This window comes from Eurypyga helias, unplaced genomic scaffold (assembly GCF_000690775.1).
Source record: "Eurypyga helias isolate BGI_N326 unplaced genomic scaffold, ASM69077v1 scaffold3902, whole genome shotgun sequence".
NCBI classification, from domain to species: domain Eukaryota; kingdom Metazoa; phylum Chordata; class Aves; order Eurypygiformes; family Eurypygidae; genus Eurypyga; species Eurypyga helias.
In genome coordinates, this window is record NW_010236423.1 from 39768 (window position 1) to 52924 (window position 13157).

At 50.2% G+C, this 13157-nt stretch overlaps 1 protein-coding gene across 1 annotated transcript in view; it reads left to right on the plus strand.

The window, feature by feature from the left end:
• Positions 1–13157, plus strand: part of LOC104506188 (MKL/myocardin-like protein 1) — a 45180-nt gene that overhangs the window by 28588 nt on the left and 3435 nt on the right. The window contains 8 exon segments of the mRNA XM_010147058.1: positions 4818–4873; positions 6396–6471; positions 7135–7296; positions 8671–8846; positions 9242–9397; positions 9893–10146; positions 10487–10658; positions 10939–12048. Coding sequence (XP_010145360.1) covers positions 4818–4873; positions 6396–6471; positions 7135–7296; positions 8671–8846; positions 9242–9397; positions 9893–10146; positions 10487–10658; positions 10939–12048 — 2162 coding nt within the window.

Consider the following 13157-nt stretch of genomic DNA (forward strand, 5'->3'; position numbering starts at 1 on the left):
TTGCAGTGTATAGCTGCAGACACTTCTGAAGCAGGGTGGAGGCACGAAACTGTTGCACCATTCGTCTCCAGGGGGACTTTTGATGTTAGCTAAGGGCGTGACCACAAAGATATTAATGCTTCAGAATTCTGGTGATGAAGCATCAAAATGCTCCACAAGTAGCAGAGAGACTCAAAAACTAGGACGTGTGTGGTAGGAATTTCATGAGATCCAGGCTAGCCAGCTCACCTGTGGTAGGAAGATCGTGTCCTGCTGTCAGTCATCTAAAGGTGAGGGGTAAAGCTCGCCCTCCTAACAGTAGATGTTGCAGCTTGCAACAAGGGTTTTCCAAGTGGGACCAAGGTATGTACAGCTGCGTGATGGGCACCTGCTGGACCGTGCTGTCCAGGCCCTTGTTGGTGAAGCCATTGTCCACTCTATCACTAAGCCATTTTTTAATGGGTTTTTTTGGCCATTTCATAGAATCACAGAACGGTTTGGGTTGGAAGGGACCTTAAAGACCATCCAGTTCCAACCCCCCTGCCATGGGCAGGGACACCCTCCACTAGACCAGTTTTTGCTCAGTTTTGCTGACACTGTCATTTGTGAGCTGTGCTGTAAACCAGCATACCAATCCAGGTTAAAATAACTCTTTCAAAATAACTGTGCTCTGAGTCCACAAACGGTTTTGTCAGCATAACAACTGAGGGCTTTGTGCCAGGCCTAGGTACAGGCATGAGGACAGAAAGTGTAACCCCAGTTTATGGATGATGAAAATACCGCACCCATACCATGTAGAAACAAAGTCAGGTAGGCAAAAGGTATCCCTAACAGAAATGGGGAATTGCAGAAGTTACTTCTGCATTCTCATCTCAGTAGAAGAGAAATAGAAAGGGATTTTTTTTCTGCATACACTGGAAAAGAAAAACTCCCAAGAGCTAAAACTACTGTTGTCATTTGGCGAGGGTTTTTTCCCCTCTGGCAGCACTCTGTTCTCACCAGGAGCTCACCCAGAATTTTGCTGGCCACGCAGTTAGCTGGATTAAGGATTCAAACCGAGTTATCTAGTACGTGGTTTTGGGGAGGGGCAAGTGCCACTGGGGAGGTGCTGGAGTTACTTTATGGTGTCAGTTCCTTAGTACAGCTCCCTGCATGGTCAGGGGACAATTGGAGCATCAGTGGCAAGGCAGAAACACTTGGGACATGGGGGAGGGGGGAAGAAGAGGTCACTACTTAGGCTGGACCTACCACCAGACTAAATATTTGTTGAACTGCCTCCCCAGGAAGTCAGCGTGTTAAATGTCTTTCTGCACTTGTTGGGTTGAGTGGGGTGTCTGACGTTTGTGTGAGCGAGCGGGGACAACTTGGAGCTGCGTATGCAACTGGTGAGAGAACAGGATTGGAGTAAAGGCTTGGTGTTGGCCTAGAAGCATGTGTAGAGCAGGGCTTTTGCGTGGGGTGGGGAGGGGGAAGCTCACTATCGGATACTATTCAGTATTTTCAGTAATGGGATGTAAACAAAGGAGTGGTGGGCATGTTTATAAAGCTTGCAGGTTAGTAGGCTGGGAGGAGGACAGGATTGGGACTCCCAATATTTGGAGAAGCTGAGAAGTATGGGACCAAGCCAGAGAAAATCACAGAGTTTCTACATCTTGGTATGTCTGGTCAGTGGCATGAATTGAGGATGGAGAACGGCTGGCTATAGAGTGGCTCTGCAGGAGAGGATTGGAGACCTTTCATGGTATGTGAGCCAAGCACAAGTGAACATACTACGCATTTCATGTACACAAATAAGGCAGCATGGCTGGGACAGATAACTGAGAAGCATTATTTAATGATAATTTAGCTCTATAAAAGCTGAGAATCACAGAATCACAGAACGGTTTGGGTTGGAAGCGACCTTAAAACCCACCCAGTTCCAACCCCCCTGCCATGGGCAGGGACACCCTCCACTAGGGCAGGTTGCTCAAAGCCTCATCCAGCCTGGCCTTGAACCCTTCCAGGGATGGGGCATCCACAGCTTCTCTGGGCAACCTGTTCCAGTGCCTCACCACCCTCCCCGGGAAGAACTTCTCCCTGATATCCAATCTAAAACTCCCCATTTTCAATTTAAACCCGTTACCCCTTGTCCTGTCACTACAGGCCCTTGTAAAAAGTCCCCCCCAGCTTCCAGAATTCCCCATAGGATTTTTTTGTTGTTTGTTTGCTGTAGAAAAGTTAACAGAGTTGCTTCACAGCTCTGGGCTATGTAGTCATTTCAAAGCCAGAAAAATGTGCAAGGCTCCATTAACTTGGAATGGAGTATGATTTTACAACAGACCCCCTCTTCTGACACAACAGCCCCATCCCAGATTGCTGAGGGAAGCGGTGAGGGCTTTGCGCCCTCTTGACATTTTCAGCAGTTGAATATGAGGTCCGCTGTCCTGGTGCCAGCCCAGAGGGCTGTAACCCAGCGCTTGTTTCCAGCGGGCTAGTCATGAGAGGCTGAAGCTGTTCTTTACAAGATTCTTCCCGTAGCAGTTTTGCATTACTTACTAGTTAATGTGTTTGGGGGGAGGGCTTTTCTTCTTTTTCCAGGGATTCTTTTCTTCTTGTTTTGTTCTTCCATGTGCAAACATTTTCCTCGACTACCTGTGGTATCAGCTGGACTCCTGCCGTTGACTTTCCTGACCGTTTACTGTGGTAGAAGAAATGTCACCTAAAGTTCATGTGCTGCCTCTTACTGATGGCAGAGGTAGGCAGGAAGGGGAGAGTAAAGCGTTACTGCTGTGCCTGCACATTCTGCTGGTAGGGAGCTTTGGAAGACTCCAGATGAGGCCAGCTTTGCTTGTCTCCAGGGTAGATTTTTTAACCAGTTTATGTATTGCGTGGTATCTTCGCCTGCGTGCACCCGAACCCCTAGTTCACTTTCCTGCGATATGCGTACGATGAAAGAAATGCCTGTTTGAGTTCAAGCACGTGCATATTCACAAGCACTTCATGGGGCCTGAAAAGAGAATTTCCCAGTATTACTTGTTGCTTGCTCTTCGGCGCAGTGTGATGTCAGAGTGCCCAGGAGTTGATGTCTCAGCTGGCCAGGGAAGTTTTTGTCTTATCTTTGCAGTTACTGCAAAACCCCATCTCTGCCCTTGCTTTGGCTTATCCCAGAGTGCACTCAGTGGGCTCCCATTTCACAGCTTGCAGAACTTTCTTTGGTGATTTCTCTCCAGGCTGTGCGCAACTACCTTTAATCTGAACGGGAGCTATTTGCCCCATCTTTGTAGGGGTCTGTATACTCACTCGCTATGGGTAGTTTTCAGTTATGGCCAGTTTATTCTACAGCTTATTCTTCATTCATTTCTGTAGCCTGAATCCCATCCACGATGCCCTGGTGTGTTCAGAATTCCTGGCATGTGGACTAACCTCTATTTTTTACCCCATTGCTGGGAACCTAGAGGGACTGTCTGTATTTTGCAGAGAGTGTGTCTGTCTTAAGACTTTGTCTTTGGCTACTCTTTTTTATTCTGTATGAAAGAGTTTAGAAGCCTACACATGCACTAGAAGTAGTTTTTTACATTCCATTTATATAAGTGCTTTTATTTTTTATTAGTCTTTTGAGATTTCATTATGAAGTTACATTTGAGAAGTATTTGATCGTTGATCTTAAGTGAAAAATGACATGAGCAGACTATATTTCATAGGACGAAGATGCAGTAGTTTGGAGTTACTAACTCTGCAAGTTTAGATTTCTGTCTTCAAATGACTCGCAGCTTATCTTTAAAGCTGAAGTTTTTTAGCTTTGCTGTTTAGCTTGATGGTAATTTAGAAGCTTCACCAGGCAGTTTTAAATATGAGTATTTCAGAAATATGAAGAGAAATTACCATGTTTCCTTCAGCTAGTTGTGAATACAAGTCACAATGTGATTGTTTTAAAACCCAGGCTGCTTGTGGATTTGGGAAAACTGTGAGGAGCTAGTGACACTTACCGGTGCCGGGTTAGAACTCATGTCACCCTCTTTCTCCGGTTTTAGTGTGGGACGTGAGCTTTGTGTGCTCCAGGGGAGCTGGGCAGGGTGAGAGATTCCTCCAGGGTTAGTACGGTCCTGGACAGCAGAGGATCAGTTTCTTAAAACATGATCCATTTTGGCTCTGGTTTTCCCCTGGGCCCGAGGGGGCGAGGAGGTCTGTTATATGGAGAGCTGCTGTTAATTCCTCAAGTCTTGGTTTTCTGTCAAGAGACAGATGTACTTTCCTGTCCAAGTGTTCCTCTTCTCACGATAGTTTCTCTTACATGGAGCACTATGTATGTCCCGTGGACCTGCAGAATTTGCAGCCAGCCTTTGCATGTACACAAAACACAGGTGCAGATTAAGGGAAGACTTGCAGCTTCCTTTGACATTCAGCGGTGGTAAAGAGGATTTACAGTTCATTAAGATCCTCCCCCATCCTTCCAACCATTTCATCTATCTCTTCCATGTCTCAGTGCCATTCCCTTACTCAAGGGTCCTGGATATCTTACTCTCTGTTGAAGCTGGTAAAAGGCATTTGTTGGGGGCTGGTTCTGACTCATGTTCTTGGACCAGACTTTGTGAACAGTGGTCAGTTTGACTAGAAGCGTACCCGTATTGGTCTCCTCAGCGGCCCACAGAAAGCCCAGGTCAGTTCCTGTAGCCCCTGTGCTGTCAAGTGGAGCATGGCAGTTCACATGGCTTTACACCATGGGGATCTGCTCCGGTGTGCTGAAAGATGCAGGAGGCAGGTGCTGCCGTGGGTTTGTCAACTTGGTGGGCCTGAAGGGATGTGCAGCCAGAGAACTTCCAGCTTTCTAATCCATTCTCCAAATGTTTTCCTCTCAACAGCTCTGAAAAGTCCAGCTGCATTTCACGAACAAAGAAGGAGCTTGGAGCGGGCCAGGGTAAGCGGCAATGTTGTCTTTAACATTTTGGGGAAGTCAGGAGTAGCACACCCTGTGTTTTGGGCATCCTGTAGCTGGTAACGAGATGCAGAAGGGAATTGTTCCTATTCCAGACATAATACAGCGCTACCTAGTTAGAGATGTATTGGATGGGGTGTTCTTTAGTGAGTAGGTGGTGGTGGTGGTGAACCCTTGGTGAACTTAGTTGTGCCTAAAACCCGCTGAATATGGTGCCTGGATTTCCCCTAGAGTCTTCTGATGTTCTTCTTCCCCACTGTCCATATACTTTCCGTTGTTATTTTTGTAGTGTCCATTTTGCCCCGAATGCTCCTATCCCATGGGGCTCAGTTCCACCTTTGAGGAAAGTGGATGGTTTCTCTGTTACCTGCAGGTGCGCTTGTGTATCTAGGATATTAGAAACTGAGAACTGAAGAGAGAGGACACCCCTTCCAAACCTTGTAACACCGTAATCACACAGGCTTATGGCTCTATAGAAAGAGGAAGTCAGGTGTCACACTTCATGGAGGGTTTCTCAATGATTTCTGTTCCTCAAAAGGCCTCTGGGGATAGGGATTTTTTTCTGATTGGCCTGCAGGGGAATAAAACCTGTTATGACTGCGGGGCTAAGCTTTGTTTTAAAAGTGAAAGCAACATACGTAAAAGACTAACAGCTGTGATTGAAACCTGTCAGGGAGTGTTAGCACCTTAAACTGTGTGAGGATTGGAGCAGCAGACTTGGCATGAAGACCGATGTCCCAGAGGCTTTTGCTTCTTCCTCCTCTTTTTTCTTAAAACCTTCCTATTACGTTAATATTTTGGTGTGGGTAAGTGTGCAAGTATGGTGCAGTTTTCTGACTGACTTCAGTATTTCTTTTCACTTCCCAGTCCGTCGCCCGCTGCTCCCAGGTGCCCATTCCTGGGCCGCAGAAAGGGTAACGGGCTCAGCCCAGGCAGGGTCATCTCTGTACGTTGCTCCGTAGTGCATTCTCCAAAGACAGAGCGAAAAGCAGCTCTGCAAATGAAACGAGTCTTGTCCACAGCATTTAGGTTCTGCCTGCCAAGGGACTGCATCGGGTCTTTAGCTTCACAGGCGTCTGTAAACAAATGAAAGGGTACACCCAAGCCCCCCGTCAGCCCTGCGTGCCAGCAGTACATGCACGTATGTGCTGTGAACAACGGAACCGATGCTTTTATCTTTAATGTAAGAAGAAATGTCTCGAAGTTCACCCTGACAGGAGTCAGTGGTATTGCATAAAAGAGGAAAAGCGGGCTTCAGCTCCTGAGGAAGTCCTTTCCAGTTTCTGTTCTGTGGCGCAGCAGTGCACAGTTGGGCTGAGGCGATTACAGCAGCAGGTCATCTTTAGAATGAGCTCATTCTCTGGGTGCTGAGCAGAAGATATGGTCCTTCTGTGTTGATTTAGTTCTCAGTAACAACTAAAGATGGTTGTTTCTCTCGTTTGTGCTGTCCAAGATTACCTCACTCCTGTGTCTGATCAACTGAAATTGGTTCTTTTTGCTGCAGACAGAGGACTATCTGAAACGGAAAATACGGTCCCGGCCAGAGAGATCGGAGCTGGTTAGGATGCACATACTGGAAGGTACGGCACGTGCTAAACATGAAAACAGCAACAAGGAACTTTATTGTAATTACTTATTTAACAGCTTTCTATTTTGGCTCTGACCCCCAAGTCTTTGTTTCAGTTGGGAGCAGGCAGAAGATCATGCCTGTTGCATGATTTCTTGGGAGGGATCCAACTCTGCTTGCATGGAGATTCTCAGGAGAATCTGTTAACGTGAACTCAGATTGTGCAGTTTTGTGTAGCTGAGCAGCAATGACATGGAATGACCCTGGATAGCTCTTCTGCCAAGGGAAGACACTAGAACACCCGAGGGGAGTGAGGCAGGTTCGATGTGATCAGTAAGCGCCTCAGTTTCAGGGAGGGAGTACTGCTGTTGCTGAGCACCACATCTCTGGACACAACTGAGAGGGAAAAGATGGACGAGAACTGGGTGGCCTCAGTTTGAGAACAGTGCATTTGTCCTATTCTAGAGTCATGAGGACTGCTGTAGTTATCTTTATAACTGAAATAGACTTAATATCCAGAAAATCCTTATCGTGCATAGGTATCTACTGTTACCTGCAACTGTTTTGCTGTACAGTCAGCTGCAGCTACCTTTCTGAACAGAGGTAAGGTACTGCTGAAGGGTGTAGGTTGACCGCTGCTGGACTGATGCCATTTCATTGACTTTCTCCTGAACAGAGACCTCGGCTGAACCCTCCTTGCAGGCTAAGCAGCTGAAGCTAAAGAGAGCCAGGCTGGCAGATGACCTCAACGAGAAGATAGCGCAGAGGCCAGGTCCCATGGAGCTGGTGGAAAAGAACATCTTGCCTGTGGAGTCGAGCCTGAAGGAGGCCATTATCGGTAAGGCCAGAGGAGGATCCGTGTTGAGGGCATTTCCCGTGGGTGGCTGTGATTTTCTATCAGTCACCTGCCTGCTAAGAGCGTGCAGTCCCATGGCTGGTCTTGTTTTCCTGTCTCAGAATCACAGGCTGTCAGCCCCAAGGGTTCTGAAAAGCAGAACTGGCCCAGATAGTGCTACGGACACGTTAAATTATAGAGAGTATGGGCATCCCAGAATAACGTGACAGCAATTGTGAACCCTAAAGCCTTCAAACACTGTTGAAGATGGCATTCAATGGATTCTGTCCTTAAAAATCCCTCTCTTGGTATAGCATGTCAGCAACGTTGGGCAGGGAGAACCCACTGACTTACTCAGATCAGGGAGAGGAGACAGAACATAAACAGGTGTGATGTAACAAAAGCTGTCTGTGAACTTAAAAACTTCAGAGGGTTCAACCCCTTTAAAAATAAACCAGAACAGATGTAAATCATGCCAGTGCCATTCCAAGGGCTGAAAGGAACGCTGAGGAACAGCCTTCCCACTGCCTTAACAGCACTCTTTCAAGACGGAGCGGTCGTGTGCGTCTGTGGTTGTTCCTCCCCTCAAACACGCACAGCTACTGCAAAGACAAATGGGACACAACTGTGAGCAAGGCGGAATAGTGTTCATGAAAAAGGAAAAGGGCGGTGTTGTGGGAGAGCCCGGCTTCGCTGCTCCACAGAAAGTGGGTGAGGAGGAGAAGGAGTCGGCTTGTGAACTGGAGCATTAGCGATGTGGCTGCCTTCTGACTGAGCAAAGTACCTCTCCCTGGGGGTCTGTTGCTTTTACGTTAGGTATGAACGACCAGGATTGATGTGAGATAATGAAATCTAGAACCCATTAGGGCATCACCTGAATTTATCTACGGGACACGTAGACAGAGATGCTAACAGCGGTCAGGGGCAGCACGCACTCCATAGCCCTCGTTACTTGTAGAGGACAATTTGGGATTCTGCCTTGAATCCACCACACAGGGTGAATGCCAAAGAAACCATGACTCCCCCTTACCCTGTCTAACCACCTTCTTTGGTGCCAGCTGGCAGTCAGATAAGCCATGCCACAGATCTGGCTTCGGGCAGAGTTAGAGAGCTCTTGTTATACTTCTGATCTCGTCTGGCTAAGAAGCAAGGGAAATGGTTCACCCCAGTCTGCATCATTTTATTCTACTGATAGCAGAGATGATCACTTTTAAGCATTCACATTCCAGTTTGGACTCTGTTCTCTCATTTTTCCTGTAAGTGCAGCTCAGACACAACTCTCTCCATGCCTTTGTTCCCTCCGTGAAACGTCCAGTGTCAAGTGAAAGGATTCCTTACGCCACTTCGGAGACCACAGTTGATGTTTGTGTTTTTTAGTTGGACAGGTGAACTACCCAAAGGTTGCAGACAATTCCTCCTTTGATGAGGACAGCAGTGATGCCCTCTCCCCGGAACAGCCAGCCAGCCATGAGTCCCAGGGGTCTGTCCCATCACCGATGGACTCCCGGATTTGTGAACCTCTCCCTAGCACCACTGGCACACCGCTAGCTCAGGTGAGAATGCGGTGGCAAGTGAGACCCAGGGATCCTTAAAAGGTATAGTCTGTGAGATTTCACTCGGGGTCGTAGCTGTGCGGTGTCAGTGGAGTCCTCTGGTTATTGAGAAGCCCCCGCAGTGGTGCCTTGTGGGAAAGGGGGCGGTCATTGCTTGGCGATGCCACCCTTGTGCAACTGATTCTGTCAGGCAGAGCTGGGAGATACAGGTGTGGGATTGGGATTTCTTTACTGTCCTAAGAACTTGTGCTGCTTCTCCGCTGAAGCAGTGGCTGAGAGGATCTAATCAATGACTTGAAACCTGTGCTGCTTCCCTGTAAGCGGACACTTCCTGCACTCTTAAACCGTTTCTCTCCTCGTATGAGTATTCATTATGCCTTTTTCTGTCCCTGCAGGGTACATCCCAATTGCAGATTAGCGCAGACTCCAGTGAAACACTTTTCCTACCTGAACAGCCACCCCCGCCTCTGCCACCTCCACCTCTTCTGCCTCCTAGTCTTACCAACGGCGCGGCTCTTACAGCTGCCAAGCCCCCACCAACACTCATTAAGGTACTCTTCGGCTGCTTTCTTTGTTGCTGTAGTCTGAAGGAAGATAAGGTGGTTGCTCTGAAGAAGGTTTGGGGTGGGAAGCATTGTGTTAACAGATGCCAAGGAAGGGAAGCTCATTTCTCACTGGGGTCTTCCTCTGACACTAGTTGTGACATATTTAATAGGTTCCACCGTTCCACACTGTATTCACCTTCTGTAAAATGGGTCCACACAGAGCATTTTGAAACAGTCAGCGTTACTGGTAACCAGTGAGCCTGCACTGGATAAGCAGGTGATCTGCTGTGCTGGGAAAGGTGACCTGCGTTGAGGTGCAGTGTAAGCTGCTGCGGGTGCTGTGGCTGTCCTGTTCCCGAGTGAGAGAGGTGTGGACAGACCTGGAGGTCAGATCTGGAGAATTCTGAAATGAAAATCCCAGTGTGTGGTCTGGTTTACATGGGGTGTTACGGTCGGTCAGTGTTCCCATTCTTACCCGCTTCCTCCTTTCCTTCTAAACAGCAAAGCCAGCCCAAGTCTGCTAGTGAGAAGTCTCAGCGCAGTAAAAAAGCCAAGGAGTTGAAGCCGAAAGTCAAGAAGCTTAAATATCATCAGTATATTCCCCCGGACCAAAAGCAGGACAAGGGAGCTCCTCCCATGGATTCATCCTACGCCAAAATACTGCAGCAGCAGCAGCTCTTTCTCCAGCTTCAGATCCTCAACCAGCAACAGCAGCAGCACTACAACTATCAGACCATCCTGCCAGCCCCACCTAAGTATGGGTCCCGGGTAGCAGCTCTCCCTTGGGAAGCACTTGCTTCCCTGCTCCTGGTATCAGCAACGTGGCGTTCTGGGTGTGGCGAGCGGGCGTGATGCACCCGATCTTGTTAGGTTACAGTGGGCCTCAAAAAGGGCCGCAGTCAGCTGGATCAGACAGAAGCAGCTGACACGAGTCGGTGGGCAGAGTAAGGGGCACAGTCAAAGACGTTGGTGTGCTTTCCTGCCTAGGGTGGCACGAGCGACCCAGACGTTTCTGAACGGATACGTGGTTGACACTGAGGGCCTCTGGTGCCTTCCCACCTTGGTTTTGACACCTGTGTCTTCTTTTCCCTGCAGGCCTCCGGGAGAGCAGCAGAGTGGTGCCGGTGCCTCTGCTGTACGCAGCCTCTCTGCCACAGTCAACAGTGCGTCTTCGATATCCTCTGGTTCCAGTGGGCTGATGCGACAGAACAGTAATGCTGCAGTGGGCAAGCCTGGCCCTCTCCCTGCCAACCTGGACGAGATGAAGGTGAGTGTCCTGGGAAGCTGCATGGCCCCATGTTTTGGCGTCGTCAGGGGGCGGTACTCAGTGACGCTGCTGCCCCAGCACAGGGCTGAGGTGGCCTGGCAGGACTTAGCAATAGCAGCTGGCATTGCTGCCCTGCAGCCGGTACGCAAGGTGTGGGTTTGTTGGCCTGCAGGAGCGTCGGTTTAGTCCTTTTCCACATGGCTCTGATAGCTGCTAATTGTTATTCTGGTCAGAGCGTGTGTTCTCTTAGCGGTGCTCTCTCCTTTCTCCCCCCCTTCAGGTAGCGGAGCTGAAGCAAGAGCTGAAGCTGAGGGCCTTGCCTGTCTCGGGCACAAAGACGGACCTGATAGAGCGTCTCAGAGCTTACCAAGAGCAGAATGGTGCAGCCGGCCAAACTGCCCCCACTCCCAAGCCCAGCCCAGCCGGCGTCCTCCCAAAAGCTGCCGAAGTGGTGGTAGCCTTCCCGGCTGCCAGGCTGAGCACGGGGCCAGCCCTGGTCACCACTGGCATTGCACCAGCAGAAGTAGTCGTGGCCACAGTCACCGGTGGAGGCGTGATGAAGTTTGGCAGCACAGGCTCCACTCCTCCTGTTTCTCCAACTCCTTCTGAGCGTTCCCAAATGAGCACAGGGGACGAGAACTCGGCCACCGGAGATACCTTTGGAGAGATGGTGACTTCCCCCCTCACCCAGCTCACCTTGCAGGCGTCTCCAGTGCAGTTCCTGGTGAAGGAAGAAAGCTCCAAGGCTGCCTCCTGCAGTGTAAACGCGGCACCCAGGTCGGAGCGGTGTAGCACCGGTAACAGCAGGGATGCAGAGGTTCGGGACAAAGACCAGATGCTGCAGGAGAAGGACAAGCAGATCGAGGAACTCACCCGCATGCTGAAGCAGAAGCAGCAGCTGGTCGAGATGCTCAGACTACAGCTGGAGCAGGAGAAGCGCTCCCAGCAGTCACTCCCAGCGGCTGCAGGAGAAGGAACAGCCCTCGCCTCCAACCCCGTAGCATTTGGCACCCAGGTGAAGAGTGAAAACGGTTTCCTGAGTTGCCAGTCCGCAAAGCAATCCAGTGGCCAAACAGACCAATTCAGCCCTGCACCGACCGCTAGCCAAATGGACACTTCGAATCCAAGCTCCGTGCCAAAGAAAGCCGTGATGGTGAAGCAGGAGGTGCCAGCCGCAGAAGCCGAGCCACCGTGCCAGTCCCACAGCCCGCGGCTTTTCCTTGGCCAGCAAGGGAGCGCCCTGAGCGACCTCATCAAGGGCACCCCTCCCCCCACCCTCATCACCGACTCCACAGGGACCCACATCGTCCTCACCGTGACCAAGCAGAGCGCCGAGAGGCAGGGCCTCTCACCCCACGGGAAGGCAGGGAGCAGCTGCCCGGCCTCGCAGGTAGGCAAGGCCTAGGTCACACCCCTGCTGCAGCCAGCTGGGTTCCTCTCTCCCTCTTCCCGCACCTGTGTGTCAGGTTATTGTAGGAAAACTTAACACGGTGGGAATTCAGTGCAGTCAGCGGCTGAGTGGCTGGCTCCGGTGGCTGGCTGGTGGTGGCTTTGTGTAAGCAGATCTTCAGCAGAAAGTCTGAAATTTGACGACGAAGAACGGCGTACGGCAACGCGCGACGCACCGCGCATGTCATGGGCTCGCCAGCGTTCCTCCAACGCCTGGTTCTCCCGTTGTCAGGCGGGAGCTTGGGCTTGGAGACAAGGGCTTGCCACCACGTTTCACTGGTTTTTGAAAGAACAACTGTGCCTGTGGTAGTAGAAGAAGCAGCGTAGTTCACCCCTTGTCCCTTCCCGAAGAGATTGTAGTCAGTGACAGAAGAGTCACCTTATCTAGGGAGCAGACTTGCAGGCTGCTCTCTGCTTTCACGCCCGTGGGTGTTGCAGTGCTAACGGAGCCTTTCATCAGAGGTGAGGTACCTGTGGGCACGAGCTCTGCACTTACAGAAGTGTCCCGAGTGCTTCTTCCGGGAGGGAGTAAACATGCCCAGGTTTTATGGCATAAGTCAAACCCCAGCATCTGCCCTGGCATCAGAGAAAGTTTTCATTCTCTGCTGCTACATTTCCTGCTCCTTCTGTGGGGTGCGTGGCAGCATCCCCGTCAGGGACAGGCACGGAGCAGGCTGCACGTGCTGTGGTGTAGCAGGTGAGACACCAGCCAGCCGCCTGAATGCCAGCATCCAGTGGCACCCTGGGCTCTCTCACCTGAGCTCCAGCCACAGCTCCAGGGGGGCACAGGTCCTGTGTCAGCTCTGCCAGCCCTTGAGGGGTGTCATGGAGCGCCCTGGGATTAAGACTGGTACTGCCTCTTCTTTCAGGACTCTCAATCCCACCCCAAGTCTGAGAAACAGAACGATAGACTGAATTTCCTAAAGAGTGGGGAAAACCAAACTTTGTAACTCCTTTAAGGCAGCCAAGCCTTGCTGCACGTGTCCAGAGAATAACTTCTCACAGATACCCTTTTCTTTGCAGAGAGTACAATCATCACCCGCTAAAACT